At 40.7% G+C, this 20,215-nt stretch overlaps 2 protein-coding genes across 4 annotated transcripts in view; one reads left to right on the forward strand and one right to left on the reverse strand.

Moving 5' to 3' along the window:
* LOC122719737 (signal-induced proliferation-associated 1-like protein 2) overlaps nucleotides 1-12,149 on the forward strand; it is a 28,518-nt gene extending 16,369 nt beyond the window's left edge. Inside the window, exons 1-13 of one of the 3 annotated variants that reach the window (XM_043945850.1) lie at nucleotides 1,491-1,648; nucleotides 3,744-3,963; nucleotides 4,070-4,570; nucleotides 4,704-4,952; nucleotides 5,015-5,625; nucleotides 7,386-7,627; nucleotides 7,707-7,813; nucleotides 7,911-8,145; nucleotides 8,218-8,592; nucleotides 8,677-8,943; nucleotides 9,018-10,526; nucleotides 10,646-10,849; nucleotides 11,040-12,148. In XM_043945850.1, the coding sequence (XP_043801785.1) occupies nucleotides 3,753-3,963; nucleotides 4,070-4,570; nucleotides 4,704-4,952; nucleotides 5,015-5,625; nucleotides 7,386-7,627; nucleotides 7,707-7,813; nucleotides 7,911-8,145; nucleotides 8,218-8,592; nucleotides 8,677-8,943; nucleotides 9,018-10,526; nucleotides 10,646-10,849; nucleotides 11,040-11,241 (4,713 nt within the window). In that variant the 5' untranslated portion in view covers nucleotides 1,491-1,648; nucleotides 3,744-3,752 and the 3' untranslated portion in view covers nucleotides 11,242-12,148. Of the gene's footprint in view, nucleotides 1-1,490; nucleotides 1,649-3,743; nucleotides 3,964-4,069; nucleotides 4,571-4,703; nucleotides 4,953-5,014; nucleotides 5,626-7,385; nucleotides 7,628-7,706; nucleotides 7,814-7,910; nucleotides 8,146-8,217; nucleotides 8,593-8,676; nucleotides 8,944-9,017; nucleotides 10,527-10,645; nucleotides 10,850-11,039 lie in introns of those variants that run through there. The other 2 variants (XM_043945849.1, XM_043945851.1) reach the window with 2 other exon arrangements.
* A 2,950-nt stretch (nucleotides 12,150-15,099) lies between these two features.
* On the reverse strand, nucleotides 15,100-19,799 carry LOC122719753 (menin). Its single transcript, XM_043945883.1, has 4 exons — nucleotides 19,007-19,799; nucleotides 18,599-18,909; nucleotides 18,385-18,524; nucleotides 15,100-18,292 (listed from the first exon to the last, which is right to left on the reverse strand). Exons 1-4 carry the CDS (start codon nucleotides 19,569-19,571, stop codon nucleotides 17,488-17,490), a joined length of 1,821 nt encoding a protein of 606 aa, XP_043801818.1. The 5' UTR covers nucleotides 19,572-19,799; the 3' UTR covers nucleotides 15,100-17,487.
* Nucleotides 19,800-20,215: the final 416 nt, after the last annotated feature.

Below are 20,215 nucleotides of genomic sequence, written 5' to 3' on the forward strand. Positions count from 1 at the left end.
GAGAGAGAGAGAGAGAGAGAGAGAGAGAGAGAGAGAGGCCGGTGGCAAGTTCGTTGTCCCGAATCCCTTTTTCCTCTGCTCCCTCTCCTCTTCCGTTTTACGCCCTTGCCTCAGATTTATTTCCCCCTGCTTCCATTCCTGTTGAACGAGTGCCACGTGGATGACAAGAAGAATTTCCATTCCTCTTTTCATTCCTTGCGAGGGACCGATCGAGATTTTGTTCGATCGAGGGCTCGATCGCTTATCGATCGGAGGATTATGCTACTTGGAGGCTCATTTTATTAAGGACGTAGAGAGATACGTTGAAAGTAATCTCCCTTTTTGTTCTTCGCGAGCGAGAATATAATTTAATGCGATTGTGTCTATCGCGTGTTGCGTGTTTTCACACACACTCTCTCTTTCTCTTTTTTCTCTGTAAGATTCTCGATGATCCTCGGATGATTGGAACGATCGAAATGAAAACTCGGCGAGTAAAAAGGTTTCGTGGTCGTTAGGAGAGAGCCACCTTCAATCGTGGCCAACTCTCCTTCGATGAATTCGTTCGATGAATTCGCACGATTAAAAAAAAGAAAGAAAGAAAGAAAGAAATAATTACTCGTTGGCTGGCGTACCGAGTTGCATCTCGTAATCAACGAGCGGAAGCCGGGTGAAGAAAAAACGAGTGTTTTTCCACGGTAAATGGTGCTCGATGTTATTACGATCTCTCGCCGACAACCTCGTTTACGATCCCAGAAAGGGGCGAAAATAATATTTCTATCCGGAGTGGCTTTATACGGTTGCGTATTCACGCTCGAGGGATTCGTGAAAAATGCGCGATTCCTTTCCACAACCCACCTTCTACCTCACGGAAAATTCTCTTGACAGCAATTGTTGTGAAAAAAAGATGGGGGGAGGAAAAAAAAAAGCAATTGTTCCTCAATTCCCAGAGAAAAGAAGCCTGTAATATTATCGCCAACTTGATGTTTAACTTATTTCCACAAGTTTGCTCGCAGCTATGCTTCTCGATATTGCTCGCGAACGCGAGCGAAAAGGCGTCTTTTCTTGGTCACCCTTGGAGAAATCGAGAAGAAAAATTTCCAACGAGTAACGCGAGTACAACGTTGTTTCCATCGCTTACCTTCTCCGGAGAGGAGAAACGTGGAAAAATATAAATGGGGAAGAAAGATCGGGGGCATTCTTCGCGCGGCTTACTTCGCGATACGCTCGTAGACCGCAAAGCAAAGAATGCCAAAACATTTGCATAACTAGTTCGGATGATCGGCTGTTCTGTTTCGCGCAACACCTATTCGAATTTACTACGCGTTATGTATACGCGTTTTCAGTCGCATATCCGCGTTTTTATTTCGTCGCGTGCCGCCTCGTTGAACTCGTCGAATTTATAATACCATCGTATGACGTAACCGAGGATATATATTCCCTTTCGATCGATCGATCGTTAGAACTTACTCGACGATCTCTTGAACGATTTCGCGATTTATCTTTAACGAAAACGTTTGTTTATCGTATCGTATGTTACCTATATCGCTCGCGTCCGATATCATTTCAATTTTATCACGAGAACGATAAACTCGACGAAAAATTGTAATTTATCGGATTAAGTGTATATATATATATTGTATCGTATCGTGATTCTGCTCTTACAAAACAGGTAACTATATCTTGCTTCTTTTATTTATAATATCCAATTCAAATGATCGATCTTTGGTCGTTTTGGAGTTGGAAGAAAAGATAAAACGATGGAAGAGAGTGAGGGTCTCGTTGGTCATCTCGAAAAAACTACACTGTAACGATACAAGGAACCGGGTTCTGACGTTTTACTTTCATATGATCACGTGCAAGCGAATACAACCGATGAACGATGGTTCTGCGGTTACACGCATCTCGAACGTTCCCACAATGCAACGAGCGTATGTAAAAGTCGTCGTACAAGTTCACCTGTGCATCTGTGATTTCGGTCTCGTTTTTGACGACGCGCCTCAACCCAACGCTCTGAGAGAATCCGATACTCGAGCAGTGAACGTCCGAACCAAGTTTCATCTTTCGACGATTCGTTCGTTGAAAATATTTGGATGTGCGTCTGTATTCGAGAATCAATCCTCGTCGAATCGTTGTGTGTTCTCGGAAGATATCTCTTTTTCGGTTTATAAGAGATAACATCGATTCTTTGAATTGAATACGAGTAGTATCGATCTCGAAGAAACACTTTCGTTCTATCTATCTAATTTACATAATGATAAATATTACGAAAACAAAAAACCGTACATCTTCCGGTACAGTCACGAATGACTTCCGGTGACAGCAGTCGTCGCACGGTTCACGGCATCCTTTTCTCCTCTATCTACGTATTTCCATCCCGTTATTGTTCGCGAGGATGCTAAAATGTGCCGTGCCGCGTGTCATCCTTAACATTACGCATGTTACCTCGATACACACGTTTTCGATCTAATCCGAAAATGAATACGCGCAACGAGGAGCGTGACGTCGGACCGAACGAACCGTGCAGAATTCTGAGAACTTTCGCACGGTGTAATCTGGTTGGAAAAAAAGGGGAGAGCATAGGTGCACGCTTGCCTACGAGATCCTTTCGTTATTTCAAGCGAAAACGAGCGAGAGATATTTCACGGTCGCTATTCGTTTCGATTTTTGAAACGAATCGCGCTGCATGCACCAACCGAACAGAGCCGAAAAGAAGGCGGAAAAACACGAGCGATAAATCGACGCGCGCGAAATGCGCGGAATGCAGCGGGCCACAGGGCAACGCGTGACCATGATCATTCATGCCAAATGCCTTCGAACTACTTCGTTTCTTGTCATCCCGTTAGACTCTTGTGCTCGCATGGATTACATTCGTTATTACCCGCACTCGACAGCGTCGAAAATGCGCAATATTTCCTTCTCTTCTGTTCTCGATTCGTTCTCGATTACAAGAGGAATGTTGGCCTTCACAGCCGACGCCAACGCCTCTGTCATCTTCGCGTTGTTCGAATTCACCGACAAATGCCGCTCGTTGCGTTCGAGATCCGCGAGAGGACGCGAAGGAGACGCGCATGCGCGTCATCGATTAATCCAAGTTTCGATCGTTGGTCGCGTACGAGCTACGAGGTACCGGTTCTCTCTTTAACAATGGAAAATCGCCCATTCACCGAACACATTTGGAGAGTCGGGCAACGGTACGACTGTAAATGCCGCGATTCACCGATTGCCACGCTTCTTTCCTTCCACGCATCTTCTTGCAATAACGATGCTGGATTGAGTCACGCTTCAAAATCTTATATACGTATATGCTAAACTTTTATACGTACGCGATACTGAAAACTACGAAAACAAAAATATTTTTGTAAAACAATTTAGTTTCAGACAATTTTATCGCGTGTTAAATTAACGTCTACATTGCTACTAATCGCTGCAAGGCCTAGTATAGCGTAAATGCCGTTTCCTCGGCAAAAAAATGACTCAAGAGTACAAAACCCACGAGACACGGTCTAGATGCGTAGGCGTATTCTCGCGTGAACGCGTAAATGGGAAGGGCTGTAGACGCTTCTAATTAAACGTCCTACTTTACGTTTCGTTGATAGCGCCGCTTCTACCATTATCTTAACACGTAAATCTCACGCGACGCACGTGATCGACCACGTCTCTTCCAAGTTTCTTTCCGTAACCCAGCCACGTAATTTCCGTTAAAACAAAAATATTCCTTCTCACGTTTTCGCCTCTCTCGATGTTGATCGATCGTTTTTCGACAGAATGAAGAGATGATCGCAAGCCTATCGATACACAGTGGCGGCGGAGGAGGTGGAGGCGGCGGCGGTGGAAGCAGCGGAGGTAGCAGCGGAGGGCCGAGCAGCCGCGTGGGTCGTGGATTGGCCCTTCACAGGTCCAATTCGAGCTTGGAGCTTCCTCACAGTCCAGACCCTGCCTCTCGAGTGCCGGAGACTCCCCTGCGTAGGGAGTATGGATCTCACGGTAACCTCGATTAACCACCACAGATATTTATTTAAGATACTCGCATCAAATATTTGAGCAAATTAAAGAGAAACGCGCATGTCAAATTATACGATTTTAATTTCAGGAAGCATCGACGTAGTGGCACAATCGGGAGTGATGATCGGGGAAAATCTCTTCGCTATGCTTCAAGACTTGAGGCCGTCCGCGTCGGTGGCCTCGTCGACGCCCGATCAACGGAATTCAGTCGGCGTGGAGTACCTGAGACGCGTCCCCGACGGCCAATCGGTCGACGTGGACGAAGTATGCGGCCCGACCGGCAACTCCAGCCCGAAATTACGATTGAAATTGCACAGACTGTGGGGAGCTAAGGCGGCGCCACGCGCCATGGAGGAGAGCAGCTGCGGCAGCCCCGTCGTTTCGGCCGACGTCGAGGAGAGGCACAGAAGGCGGGCGTTCGCCCATTACGATTGCCAATCGCTCACAGCCAATCTCGGCTACGCTGCCAAGCTGAGGGGCATCCTTCTCGCGCGCAGAAGGAACACCGCGACCGGCGCCTCGGCCGCGAGCTCCTTCAGAGCGTCGACACCCGACGAAACCCCCGAGGAAGATGCCGGCGATGGCAGAGGTGAGCACGAAAGAAGACCCTCCCTCATTATCATTCTCCAATCTAATAAATCAAGTTTCGAGTCGAAAATTTTACACATTCTTACATATCATTTTACATATTTTTATAATTATATATATATATATACATATAGGTAACGACTTGTTGGAGTCGTGCCCCTTCTTTCGAAACGAGATCGGTGGCGAGGGGGAGCGGGAGGTGGGGCTGACTCGATGCTCCCCGGGCAACGGAGTTCACAGACCGTCCCTGTCGTACGGCGTCGCCGTTTTGGAACCTGGGCCCGGGGAAACCTCCTGGAAGCACACTTGCCCCCTTCAGAAACGGCCGCTCCCTATCGAGAGCGTCGACGAGGGTGCTCATTATTACAGACGGTATTTCCTCGGTAAGCAATAATAAAAAGCCTCCACCTGGTGGATTCGAGATCATCGTCGTGTCCCTTTCCAGGCCGAGAGCATCAGAATTGGTTCGGTATGGACGAGCAGTTGGGCCCCGTAGCCATCAGTATTCGAAAGGACACGAACCAGTACAGGATAATCGTGCGCACGTCGGAGCTGCTTACGCTCCGCGGCTCCGTCCCGGAGGAGGCGTTGGGCGGCATAAGGCCGCAGGGCAGGGTGCCCACCAGGGAGCTGTTGGAATTGGTCGCGCCCGAGGTGCAACTCGGCTGCCTCCGCTCGGGGACGGCCGCCGCCGAAGAGGCACTGGCCAGACTGGACGAGCAGGGGTTGTCCAACAAGTACAAAGTCGGTGTCCTGTACTGTAGGTCCGGCCAAAGAACCGAGGAGGAGATGTACAACAATCAACACGCGGGGCCCGCCTTCCTCGAATTTCTCGACACGATCGGCCAAAGAATAAGGTTAAGGGGGTTCGAGGGGTATAAGGCGGGCCTGGACACGAGGACCGACTCAACCGGCACCCACGCGGTTGCCGCGACCTACAGAGGGGCGGAAGTGACGTTTCACGTGTCGACCATGCTACCGTTCACTCCGAACAACAGGCAACAGTTGCTCAGAAAGAGGCATATTGGAAACGACATAGTCACGATCGTTTTTCAGGTAAGAGAAACGGTACCCCGTTTCTCCATACACGATCTCGAGCCGATCACCGTTGACACGTTGACTGACACGCGCGTTTCTAACGAAATCTCCTTCAGGCACGCCGTTGTATCAAGCGTATTCCATATACTTCTATATCCGATATTTTAGTAATGCGAGTCTGATGGTCGCAAGAATGACGTCTCGCATCATTTGTTTCCATTATTATTGTCCGCAATGGAAGTATTGATAATAGTAATTGTATTGACAATGGTATTGAATAGTAGTACTGATTTATATATTTTGAATATTTTAATTTGGATAATTTGGATAATTTGGATTATAATTTGTATAATATAACTGTCGACTAGTAACAAATGTACTTTTTTTATTGATAATTGTAGTACTGATTTATATAGTATATTTTGGATATTTTAATTTGGATAATTTGAATTATAATTTGGATAATATGACTGTCGACTAGTAACAAATATACTTTTTTTATTGATAATTGTATTGAATAGTCGTAGTAAATATGCTTTTTTATTGATAATAGTATTGAATAGTAGTACTGATTTATATAGTATATTTTGGATATTTTAATTTGGATATAATATGACTGTCGACTAGTAACAAATATAGTTTTTTATTGATAATAGTATTGAATAGTAGTACTGATTTATATAGTATATTTTGGATATTTTAATTTGAATAATATGACTGTCGACTAGTAACAAATATACTTTTTTATTGATAATAGTATTGAATAGTAGTACTGATTTATATAGTATATTTTGGATATTTTAATTTGGATAATATAACTGTCGACTAGTAACAAATATACTTTTTTTATTGATAATAGTATTGAATAGTAGTACTGATTTATATAGTGTATTTTGGATATTTTTTAATTTGGATAATTTGGATTATAATTTGGATAATATGACTGTCGAATATCCTTCAACTAGTCGTAACAAATATATTTTTTTATTGATAATAGTATTGAATAGTAATATTGATTTATATAATATATTTTGGATATTTTAATTCGGATAATTTGGATTATAATATGACTGTCGAATATCCTTCGACTAGTCATAACAAATATACTTCTTAATTATGAATTGTATATAAATTATTAAATTGTATATAAATTATTCGTATGGTTTGTCTATTAGATACTAAGATCTCTCACAATGTCACAGCAGGTAATCGTGTCCGATCACGATATATTCATAAACTATCTAATTGTCGTATCGCCATGACACCCCAAAATTAGAATATTTAGAGAATTATTAGCTACAAAATTGTTAAGATTATCCGAAAATACAATAAAACCTTGTCAAAACCTTCAACGGAGTCAACATAATATTGCCGTTCGGAAAAATAATTAATTAATTATTATAATTAATTATATTCTGATATAAATATTAGACTGCATGCAAATTATGTTATTCGGATAAAAGACGACAAGACCGATCAAACGCACGAAGGAATTTAAAAAAGACAACAATAATTTTTGTCCAAATTATCCGGATCAACCTCAGCTTTGTATAGAATGTTTTAAAATTTTTTACATTTAAAATAATTTTTTTAGTAAATTATTTTTTTATTATTTTTATAACAATTTAATAGTTTTATTCTGTAGAATATCTTTCCAAATGCCTACAAAGATCGTTCATAAGTAGTTAAATAAGCGTCAGCTTACAATGAGTGGCGCTGCAGTCAACGTGTTAACAAGTAACCGTTGCGTGTTATTTTACTCGCTGTTTTCATTCCAGGAACCTGGCGCGTTGCCTTTCAGTCCGCGGAGGATACGCTCTCAATTCCAACACGTTTTCATCGTGGTCAGGGCTGTCGATCCATGCTCTGACAACACTCAGTACAGAGTGGCGGTATCCAGAAGCAAAGAAGTGCCGATTTTCGGCCCCCCTGTCCCTCAGGGCGCCACGTTTACCAAGGGGAAAACATTCGCCGATTTCATCCTGGCAAAAGTGATCAACGCGGAAAATGCTGCGCATAGGTATACAATTCAATTTCGTATCCTTCTATTTGCACGGAACGTTATACAGAACACATTTACCATCCCCACTCTGTCGTAGATCGGAAAAGTTCGCAACCATGGCAACCAGGACGAGGCAGGAATACTTGAAAGATCTCGCAACGAATTATTCTTCAACAGCCGTGGTTGACACCGGACAGAAATTTTGTAAGTAACCTCGCATCTCGTTCTCGACCCCCTCATCCTCGACCTTAACCTCGTCGTCCTTTCGAACGAACAATCCACGACTTATGTTTTCGTACAGCTATGCTGTCGTTCAGCAGCAAGAAGAAAACTGCGGTACGACCAAGATTATCCTGCGACGCGATGCAACGCGGAGCCATATGCTGGCAGGTGATACTTGAGGACAGCAATCAGAACACGGATTGCTACCTGGGAGTAAGCATAGATACGATCGTCCTGATCGAGGAACATTCGAGACAAATTGTATTCGTCACTCCATGCGTGAGCGTGCTGGGATGGCACGCCCAAACTAACAGGTACATTCTCAAATTCTTTTTAATTCTTTTATCTTATATATAGAAACGTATTGATTCAGCTGTTCGTTTCAGCTTGAGATTGTACTATCACCAAGGAGAATGTATCACGATTCACGTGCGCGGTGATTACGGGGAAAGGGACGAGTTAATGGAGATAGTTGCTCGTCTACGCGCCGTAACACCAGGAGCACCGGCCACCGAACTATCCTTGAAGAGGAACAGCTTGGGACAATTGGGTTTTCACGTTCAACCCGACGGAGTGGTAACGCAGGTCGAGAGTATGGGGCTCTCCTGGCAAGCGGGGCTGAGGCAGGGATCCAGGCTCGTCGAGATCTGCAAAGTAGCTGTGTCCACTTTGAGCCACGACCAGATGGTCGATTTGTTGAAAACGAGCGCTCAGGTCACTGTCACTGTGATACCACCGAATAACGATGGTAATCCAAGGAGGTGAGACGCGAATCATCTCTAGAACGATTACTCTATTAGTCGATTCTTATCGTTTATAAGATTTTCCTTCTCGTCGCGAAACAGAGGCTGTACGCTGCAGAATTGCCAATACTTGTCGAGCAATTACGAGGGGGATTACGAAAATGTAACCAGTCCGGATAACACGCCAACTCAGCAGGCAGCTATGCCCCATCAGAAACGGTACGAGAGATCTTTCAGCCCACCACGATCGAGCAACAGTTCCGGTTATGGGACAGGATCTAGCTCCAGATCGTTCAACGATCCGCGTTTCCCCATGGAAGGCACGATGACGAGTAGTAGTAGCGGGCACAGTAGCAACGAAGATCGTTGGTAAGAAGATAACGTGCATTACATTTTATTAGAGTATTAATAAATTTTTAAAGCTCGATATTTATCTGGGTCAGGTACGAGCTGTTGGAACCGCAGGATCAGGAAAGTGCAGGGTATCGTACCAATGGCGGCACTCCCCCACCACCGCTTCCAGCTAGGCAATCATTTCAGATGATCGCTTCGAAATCTTCTCAGAAGAAGGATAAAGAGTCCCATTACGCGAGCGCTAAACAATTTTCCGAGAGTTCGAAGCACCACGGCCACGATCATTATCAGAAAGAGGGCAATTACGTGTCACCGAAAGTGGTACAGGATAACATGAGACACGAGAATTATCAAAGGCAATTGGACAACGCCCATCGTAATCAGGACCACGTCTCCTCTAATTACGTGAAGCTTCAAAAGGAGAAATACGAGATGAAGCAAGAAAATTTATACGCGTCCCAGAGAGAGCTTCAAAAGAGCGATATGCATTACGTAACTCATCAAAAGTTGAGCGCATCCAACTCTTTACCCTTAGCCCAGAACGCAGCTTACAGTCTTCCAAAGTCTAGCAGTAATAACAATCTCGGTAGATGCAACGAAGGATACGAGCACGAAGGGAAACAGGACAGAAATTCGAAGTACGACGGGCAGGATGAAAAATTGTTGGATAGAACGTCGTGCAAATACGAGCAGGATATAAGGGGCCACGAGGCTAAGAGAGGGTCGACGATCAATTACGATTATCCCGAGGAGATATACGAGAGACGAAACAGCAAATACGACATGGATGTGTCGAATAAGTATGAAATCGAGTGTCAACACAATATCAATATCAACGAGAGGAAGCACGGCGATAATCAAATTGAATCTAATCGGGACACCTCCATACGATACGATTTGCCGCACGAGTTCAAAGTTGGGGAGAAGGTTACGTGTTTGAAAACTACCATCACCGAGAGGCCCGTCCCCCACAAGATAAACATCGAGTATCGCCAAACGAAAGACTTCGCCACAAGTCTCCCCCCCGAAATGAGAATCGTCGATGTCAATTGTCCGGAGGTGGCTACATTACCGAGCGAGGATGAATTGTCGAACGGATCCGGGAGCGTGTCACCCCGGCTGAGAAGAGCGAACAAATCGCACCGTGGGGGAAATCTAACGCCTTCGAGCGGTGGTTCGAGGAATCAGAGTCCGAGACCGAAGCCGGGCGTGCGAAATTCGCACAGAAATTCGGCGAATTTAACGTCGAGTACGCTTCAGGAAGATCTGATGAAACTGATCAATCCCGATTATATCGGCGACGATGATCAAATAATAACGAATAACAACGTGACCGGGAATGCGTTGATCGCCAATCAGAATCCGAACAAGATGAACAACAACAATATGCTCGAGATACAGAACAGGTGTAGATCGAGAGAGAATTTGTGCGGTGGTAATGGGAACGCGTTGACCGTGTTGCCGGCTAACGGCCAGGAGAACGGCAACACTGGATCCGAGGTGATTTTGACGATGGCCAGGCCAGCAACGGTTATTTCGAATGCAAGCACAGCGTCGAGTCCCGCGCCGAGCGAGAACAAATTGTCGAAGGAAGAGAGGTAAGAGAGAAAGTTTGATATATATATATATGTTGTACAAAGATATACGATCTTGGAACTTTCCTTTCCTATGTGGAATACACATGTGCGTGTGTTTGTGTGTAATCTCTTTAATTTAGATTGTCACCGCGCGTTACCAAACCTCCCCAATCGATTTCCAAAGCATCGGCCAACTTGACACCGTCCATCAAAGACATCGCGAAAAATCATAACGATACGGACGTGGACCGTTGGCCACAAATTCACCACGTGGATTCTAGATCGAAGCAGCACGCCCAAGAATGGCCCGACGAGAGACTTATCGATGGATGCAATACCATCGCGTAAGTTGGTGACGCGATCTGCAATTACCGTGCCACGATACCGAATATATTAATTATTTATTCTATTCGCGTTCTCTCTCTTTCGAACTCTTGATTCACATGATTCATATATATGATTCATTTCGATGCTATTTTTTTTTTTGTTATATTATCCGCGCAATTTCGATCGATCGTCTTCTCTGTGTTTCAGAAATTCCGTGTCGGATTTGCAGTCTCATTTGTCCACTCTTGAACTGAGAGTAGCCAGAGAAACTCGTCGAAGGCTTTCCTTGGAGGACGAAGTGCGTCGTTTGCGGGACGAGAACCGACGTTTACAGGATGAAAGTCACGCGGCTGCGCAACAACTTCGACGTTTCACCGAATGGTTTTTTCACACGATAGATCATCAATAATATCCAAACAAATATCGTAATTCGAGGACAATCGTTCGAACATGGAGCACATGGAGTTTTCTTTTTCTTGTTTCTTTTTTTTCTACAATCCATCGTTCTAAAATTACAATCATTTTGTTTTTTCTTTTTTTTCATAAGAGCAGTATTAGTTTCGCGTTTTCTCGAACATAGACTATCGCGTATTCTCTTAGAGATTAAGAGGCGAATAAAAAAGAAGGCAATTTTAAAATCGTTGCACGTTAAAGTGAATTCTCAAGTATGTATACGTGTAATGCGCATTTGTTCGCGATATCATCACGAGCATGCATGCTCGGTATTCTGTATTATAGATGTTATACTTTAGGTATAATAAGGTAGCTAATAAGAGTACAATATAAGTTACCATCGTGTCACGCTCCATCGAACTCTCCATCAAATGTTTGAGAAAAAAAAAAAAAAAAAAAAAAAAAAAAAAAAAAAAAAAAAAAAAAAAAAAAAAAAAAAAGTAGCGTGTAGATGAGAGTAGCCAGCTCTAGAAAATTGACTCAAAGAACGTTGCTTTGTTCACGATGCGCGTTGATCACGATTACATCTCACTTCAAAAAAAAAAAAAACGACCAAATATTGTTAGTTGTTTAAGAATCACTTTAATTCATTCGTAATTTATTACGTATTTTTTTATATCATCGTTAAAGGATCGTTCTCGTGCGTGTTTTTGCGAATTGAAACATTCCTCGATTATCAAATCCTTCGCCAACCATCTTTGCGAACCTGCCTTGGCTGAACGAGACTTATTAAACGCGTTCGTTAAATTGGATCTTCTTCTTCGCAACTGATAAAGACGTGATCCGTCGACAAACGATAAACTGTAAAGCGATGAGACAAAAATCGATCAATAAAAAGAAATGCACACCTCATATGAGAGAGAGAGAGGAAATATTTATTTTTGATACATTTTTGATAAATCGAAATTAAGGATCCGCGCGAAACGATCTTCAACGGAGGAAGATCGTGAGATGGGAGGAATGTATTTCCAATGATAATACAACAACAACACGTAGAATAAAATAGTTTATTGTAATTCACAGAAAAAAAAAAACAAGACATTTTCACGATGCCTGAAAACTCACTGTTCTGTATCAGGTTAACAATAGTTGTGATTACACTCTTTTTCCTGTTCGGGATCAACGGAAACGCGCACGTTCCGCGCGCGTTTGTGTATCATGAACGTAGAACGTCGAGGTGAACAATACAGATTATATTCCGACCATATAATCTACAGTAAAATTCTTTTTCTTTTTACGATAATTCGCTCTTTAAACAGCTTGTAACAGATTCTGTTTTTTTTTCTTTTTTTTTTCTTTTTCTTTTATTTATTTATATTGTATGTATATTTATATACATGCGTGCGTAATATTTATATCAGAATACCCGTCTGTTTGAAGGGGGAAAAAAAAAACTCGTAACCGCAATCTCACGCGATAATACACGATCATCGTACGCGTCGGGAAGCGATGAATCGTGGCCGTCCCTTTCCGCCTTACGAAATTCGTACGAAGGTGAACGAGGTGTCGTATCGCGCTATCCGCTTACAATTTAGCCGGTCTACTCGACTCACGGCTAAATTTTCGTCACGATGCTCGAATTGCAAACACGTTGGAACGCCTTACACAGTTTGATAATTTTCTTTTTTTTTTTTTTTTTAATTCCTCCTCCGCTCATCTGCCTCACGTATGTCGTATCTTATCCCGCCTCGCCTCGTCCCACTGGCCCACTGACATTACATCCTCGATACTTTTCTAAATCTAATCTCGACGAATGGCATTACGTATCAAGATATCTTTCGACGATTCATTCGCTTCTTAAGTACTCTTACGTAAATATATGTAATATGCGCGGAAAATGTAATTAGCTTAATAGTGCGATTCAATCTTCCAAATTGATTTTACCGTTTTCGTGTTAACAGAGCGCAGCGTCCCCTCGTCGCACGCGGTAAAAATAAAACTCGATGGATGAAAAGCAAGAGAGGCTCGCTTTGCTTATCGGAGAGATCGAGCACGAAATCCACGCGAAATCCTCTTCGTTGCGTTCTTCCACGTTCCCCCCCCCCTCCCATAATCGAATTGAAAATATTTACGATTCGTTTGATCTCGTTTCATCGAGCACAATATGCAATATACACGGTCTTTCGATAACGTGCTTCTCTTAAAAAAAAAAATGTTTCCCCTCCTCCTTTCGTTTTACTTCTTCTCCGTGTCCGATAAGCTTTGATCAGTGGTATGTAACGAGACAATATGATGAAAGAAATAACGACAGGACGAAAAATATATAGCGACGAGTCGTTCTCCTGACGTTATTATGGCACTAAATACGAAGATATCGTTTTATATATCGAGGAAGAATAAACTTACGCTATCACCCGTTTCTTCTTCTATTATTCCCAATATTTTGCTACTTTCCAATGGAAAGAAAGCGGAGAGAAATCTAAAACTAATCGCACAACGTTTGACAACAAGATTGACGCGCGATTCTTTGACAATTATTGATCAAGGAGGGAAGAGGGGTCGAGGGAACCCGAAAGAAGCAGAGAGAAATTCCAATGCAGAATGTATCGAGATGACGAGACGGAACAGCGAACAGCGTTGTTCTCGATTCGTTCTCAATCGAGCCGATACGCGGCAGCGTAGCAAAACACGAACAGAGGCGGAGGTTAATGCAGCGTGTGTACAAGTGTGTTTCATTCGTTTCTGGATCTTTGATAAACGGGAATCGAAAATCATCGCGTCACGCGTCCATATTGCCAATGGAAAAATAAAAATGGACGAAGACGTGATCAGCGGCGGCACGCTTCGTCAATTTCCCTCCTTTTCTCGACCTTACTTTTCGATTATCCATTTCGTCGTCATTCCCTATCTCTTTTTACAATTACTTTTCTCTCGCTTCTTCGTTGACGCGTCGTTTCTCAAATTTCAGTTCCTTCGAGCACGCGGTAACCGTTACCGTGACACTGAAACGGATATATTGCAAAAACTTTGATCCCCAAACGTTTGAATATTATTTCGGAGAGAGAGAGAGAGTATACCTCTGCGCGACATAGCTAATACAAAAATACTGTTCTGTTGCGCCATTTCTTCTCCAACTATTCCTATTATTTTTTATGCATAATAATAATCCCTGTAGTCTTTTCAAATTTTTCTTCGTTATCGCAGTTAAGAAAATAGGAAAAGAAAAAAAGGAAAAAAAAAAAAAAAGAAAACATTGCACACGGTACGATATAATAAGAGTATTTTTTTCTAAATTCCAATACCGTTTGCATTTTTTCTTTCTTATATATACATATATATATAATTTTTTTTTTTTACTTCTTTTCCCTTCTGATTTCTCGATTCTTGAATTAATGAAAAATTTTTTCGTAAACAATGATAAATACGTAAAATCGATATAATCGATTCGTGAAAAACTTCAGTGACTTGAGTATGATTAAACAAAAAAAGGAAAAAAAAAAAAAAAATTACAAAATTGTATTCTTATTTGAAAAACATACAATCCGATTATAATAAAAAAATCAGCCACCTCATACGTACAAGAACTGCGTATACTTGCAACGCGCACGCTACTCTCCTTCGCCATTTTCTTTCGTAATTTTTTTGACAATTGTTAATCGCAATACCGTAAAAATAACGGTTCGTTAAAGTGCCACATATTCAGGAGATAAATACGTAACAACAAGTCAATCGTCAATGATCGCTGATATCTAAAACGTTTAAAAACGTTTGTCAATTATGATATGCGAGCGATACGGATTCAACGAACTTTATCTCTCTTTTTCGTTTTTCTCTTTCAATCTTTCTCTCTCGTATCTACTCTCGTTTATGCAGCTTTTTTTTTTTTTTTTTTTTTTTTTTTTTAATAAAAATTACAATTCGGCACCGCAAATACAAGATTTCAAGTTCAAGAATGAAATCTTTTCGGCGCCAAGTCATCCGTTAATTATAATACTACAAGTATTAATTGTATAATTATGTGTATATATATACATATATGTGCGAATGTGTGCATGTGTGTATACATACATAGATAAACACATACGCACAAACATACATATATTTATGTATATATGTATAATATATATTCAGCATCACAGTAAGATAGCGCCCTTCATTATTTAAGTGATCCTCGATCTGTATTTCGGACCTGTTTTATATTCATTCCAGTTAACAACATACATTACAACAATCCGTTTAAACATCATCGAATAATTTCTTTTCGCATCGACAATCGATGCAATTATTCTTATTATAGTATTCGATTCGTATCGTGTTCATAAAAGTACACCTGTACACAGGGATAAGCATTGGAGAAATAAAATCGTAGAAAGGTACTGTGTGCTCGATAAAAGCGATTAATCAATGACTCCGCCTAGTATCATGCGTACGTACCAGCGTGTATCGATATTTTTTTACAAAATACTGTCATCAAAATAAAGCGATATAACGTAATAATCCGTAATTGAAAAAAACGAACGCGGTAAAATTTGCTGAAGAAAAACAATTGACAACAGTTCTTCTCCTTCAGTTTCTGTCACACATGGAAACGAATGACGCGTACTGTTCACTGCTGAAAAGAAGTATCGCGAAAGGAATGCGGTTTCTGATTGGTCAAAGTAGAAGGGGAACGCCTATTTTGACACGAATTTTTGTTTCTAGCACGTTTCTATTATTTATTAATATGGACATATATATTAATCCGATTGATAGAAAAAAGCAATTCTATTGAAAGGATGAAATGCAATCTCTTCAAATAATCGAAAATAATTATATCTTATTTATACAATTCTTCTATTCACAATTTTTAATAGTAAAGGAAATCTCTTGTAGTGTGCGATATTAGGAGACTAATATCGCGTGGTCTCCGAGAACGTTGAAGAGTGGGGATAGGCGAAGAATCCCCTCTTGCCTCTGTGCCGCTACGCGAGAGTTCTTTTCAGCGATAAACAATACTTATTTCGGAAGAAAAAATTATTTGTACGTTGTCGCGAAAAACATGGAGGAACTTCGTACAAATATGTATCGTTTCCCATTTCGCGATCAAAACTTAACGAGTTATCGTAATTTATTCCATGATATACTGTGAAACACACCGTTACGAATTATAATGTCCAATATTGTGTACTACGTTTCGGTAGACTATCTACGTTTGATCTGTTCTATCTATCGAGTGGCGAAAGAATAATTCTAATAGTAGATACTTATAATTACTCTGAAAATAAATAGTTATAAAAATAAGCGAGCATTTTATGCTTAAAATACCTTAGGTAAAAACTTAATTAGTTTGCACCACGTACGGAGTGGAATGTGTGGTCTCTCTTACTAGATTGTAAAAGCGTACGTCTAACAGAAGGTTTAACTACCGTGTAAAAAACATTAACGACAACTTGTTAGTTGTAATAATTCGAAGTGCGACAGTTCGATAAAAACACGTGGGTCAATAAATAAGGGTGCAACAAGAGATTAGAAATAGGATAAAAGACGAGATCGAAACTGATCGATTCCGTCGATAATTGTCGTTACTTGTCGTAGAATAAATAACTGTGCTGAGAATCTGATCTCCTCGCGAAGATACATTAGGTACATTGTTCGATTCGTCTTTCTATTTCCGCCCAATGACCATCTGGCCCCACATTCTCTTTCCTATTATTTCAATCCTCCCCCGACCCATATACATATACATATACTCACAGCTCTACGTACCGTGGAAGAGAAAAGACATTTTTTACACGTAAATATATCTTCATCGCGAAAATACAAAACGCAAGCACTCACGATTTCGATATTTAACTTAAAATCGAGAAAATCTTTTTTGTACTCTTCTATAAATTTTTTTCGCATCTACTTTTCACTTATATCTAATGACGATAATACGTCCCAAGGATCACGCGAACGTATTTCGTAAGGATTCGCGCGATAATCGAGCGTCGGAATCGTTCCGCTAAACAAAAATGCATGAGAGATAGTTTAAACGGAAACAAATTCATCATCATATCATCTGCATATCCCAACAAATCCACTGAATATGCGAGAATCTTGAATCAGAAATTCACTCGAAACAGAAAGAAACCGTGAGAAAAGATTGAAATTTCAACGATACATGGAATACATTTCAGTATATGCATTCGCACGTTACGGACTTTTCCGACCTAAACGAATCCAGTGGCACTACTGCTGTTCAATATTTTACGATACCGAAACGTCGGTCGAAAATCTTATACTATTCGCGACGTGTCCTCTTTGGACGCTGACTAACTCCAACCTCATCGGTACCACGAGATTTTTTGCCAATTTGTACCTGGCTCTGTGCGGTTAATTGCAATGAAATCGCATGTGTGTTTAATTTCTCAGCCAGCAACAAGTCCTTTAAACCTTTCATCTTCTGACTGTATAATGTTATCCTTGGTCTTTCATGTTCAGAATCAGTTTCATCCTCAGGATCAAGATTCTCCTGAGAAGTGGAAGGTGCGGGAGGCAAAGTACCATCTGACGGAGCAACGAACGGTTCTCCGCCACCTTGTAATAGATAATCTCTGTTAAGTATCTTTTCGCTACATGCTGCAGTCAACGCTTGAATACTAGGATGCATCGGTGCTGGATTAGACGGCACTTTCGATTCTAAACTTTTGATCAAATCGCGGGCTGCATTGCCTCTTTCTTTAGTTTTACAATAATTGTTGTTATTATTGTTTAATGTTTCTTCTGGACTGGTCTCTCTCTTTTGTGATTTCTCCTCTTCCTGTTTCGCTTCTACATCGTAACACTCGATAATTACCTGAGCGCGAATACTGGCATCAAATTTTGAAATAGTGTTTACCAATGGTCGTGCCCATCCTATGTGTAAAACGGGTGTGTTCGCTCCTTCCTCCCATTGACAAATACCATCGTAAAACCTCAACAAATAAGCGAAACAACGTGGTTGTCGTAACAAACGTTCATCAGCTCGTACCGTATGCGGTATAAGTTCGTTCGCTATTTCTAATAATTCTTTGTATATTTCTCCATCATCTCTTGAATAATCATACCTATTGAATATTAGAATTGATATAATTTTCGATTACAAATTCCATAATTTATTCAATTTAATTTATTTATTTAACTTAATTTTTCGACTTACTTTCTTAAAACATCTGCTGCATCTGCCCATGATGACAATGCGTTGGCATGTAATCCATGCCTATATAAATAACCACCTTGATAAGTATATGGATAGACATGAGCATTTCCATAATATTTCCTTGCCGAACGAATTGCTTCCTAAAATGGATAAAAGATGCATTAAATTAAAACAAAAAAGTATAATATGCAAATATGGTTTCTAGATAACATACCTGAAAGAGATCTATAGCAGGAGGCCTGCCTGGAGTTGGTGCTGCTTCTTCAAGATCTCCAAGATTACCAAGGGCCATAGGATATTTAGCAAGATGACCCAAATCATATAACAACCATAATAATTCTTGTTGAAGTAATGCTACTTCAGCTGCATCTGAAGTTGCACTTAAACTAGGATTTATAGCAGATACTATAGTAGCAACTTCCATAGCTCTAGAACATACAACAGCTTGTCCATTCACATATAACCATGATCGAGAAGCTACTCCAGGTTCAACTGGTTGACCACGTTTATCCTCATTTCCTTTTCCTAATAATAGTAAATAAAAATAAAATAATAAAATAAAATAGTAAAATTGATTTTATTTATTCATTATTAGATTTAAAATCTTTAAACTAGCACTTACCATGCCAAGTAACTTCAGCAGTTTCAGTTCCATTTTCACCATAAACTACCCAAGCATGATCTTCAGACATAGCCAAATGTACATCTTTAAATCCCAACACTTGACAACCAGCAACCACTGCAAAGGCTACTCCGAAACAATCTAATTTATTTGACGTGAGGTAGCTGTAGAGACTTTGTAAGTGTGCGCGATCTTTGTAGTAGCTTCTGGTAAGAGAGTTCCAAATAACGTCTGACACTTTTTTAACGAGCTCTCGAGTTGCATATTTCGTATCATAAACTGTAAGATCAACTGCACCCTTAATCACTGCATGAAACTTGGTGTAAAGAGCTTCAGCAATGTGAAACTCAACGGCCGGTAATTTCGGTTCGTCATAAACAGTGGTCTCCTGCGACGCAAATGTTCGATTACAGGTTAGGGAATTTTCAACTGCGCCGACGAGAATTGAGAGTAAAGCCAAGTCCGGTTCTGAGCTATTTTGTAATTGATTTTGGAAGATTCGTACAATTGAGGAGATGCTCTGAATAGGAAATAGAGCTTTATCCTCGTCTCGAAAACCCGCCATGTCGCGACTGGCAGGCTGCACACACGAGATCGAGATCTTTGCTCAAACCACGAGTGTCATCCTGTTTCACATTTATCTTGACAGAAACTTTCGACGAAATCGCACGATTTGTTTTGTTTTCTTTTCTTTGACTAACGATGTACGCTAGTCAATGTTGATTTTTTTCTTCTCAATGCGAAACTTTTACATTTCCGCATCACAAAATGAATCACAACCGCGTATCATCCAGCGGCGCGCCGCCACTAGGACCGTTTACAATGATGCTTTCGTTCTACAATTCGACAAAGCAAGAAGGCGAGTTTCTGTGTGAACGATAACGACTGACATGAACATAAACGCGCGCGTTTTATGTTCTAGAATTTTCTAACATATCCATGCAAATATGCATTTATCTTTATATTTATAAGCTCTTCAATATTATTTATCTTTTTTTATACTTCAATACTTATTTTTAAAATTAACATTTAAAAATTTTAAAACTATTAAAATTTATATGTTTTTACGATTTTAAAGATTTCAAAATTTCGACGTAAGAATATTCAAATTTAATAGATGTCATTTAATATATATGTATGTATGTAAAAAAAAAAGAAAAATATTGATACATATATAAATTTATAAATATATTATGATTATATATACAA

The sequence above is a fragment of the Apis laboriosa genome, unplaced genomic scaffold, assembly GCF_014066325.1.
Source record: "Apis laboriosa isolate Shangri-la unplaced genomic scaffold, ASM1406632v1 scaffold9_cov152, whole genome shotgun sequence".
Taxonomy (NCBI): Eukaryota; Metazoa; Arthropoda; class Insecta; order Hymenoptera; family Apidae; genus Apis; species Apis laboriosa.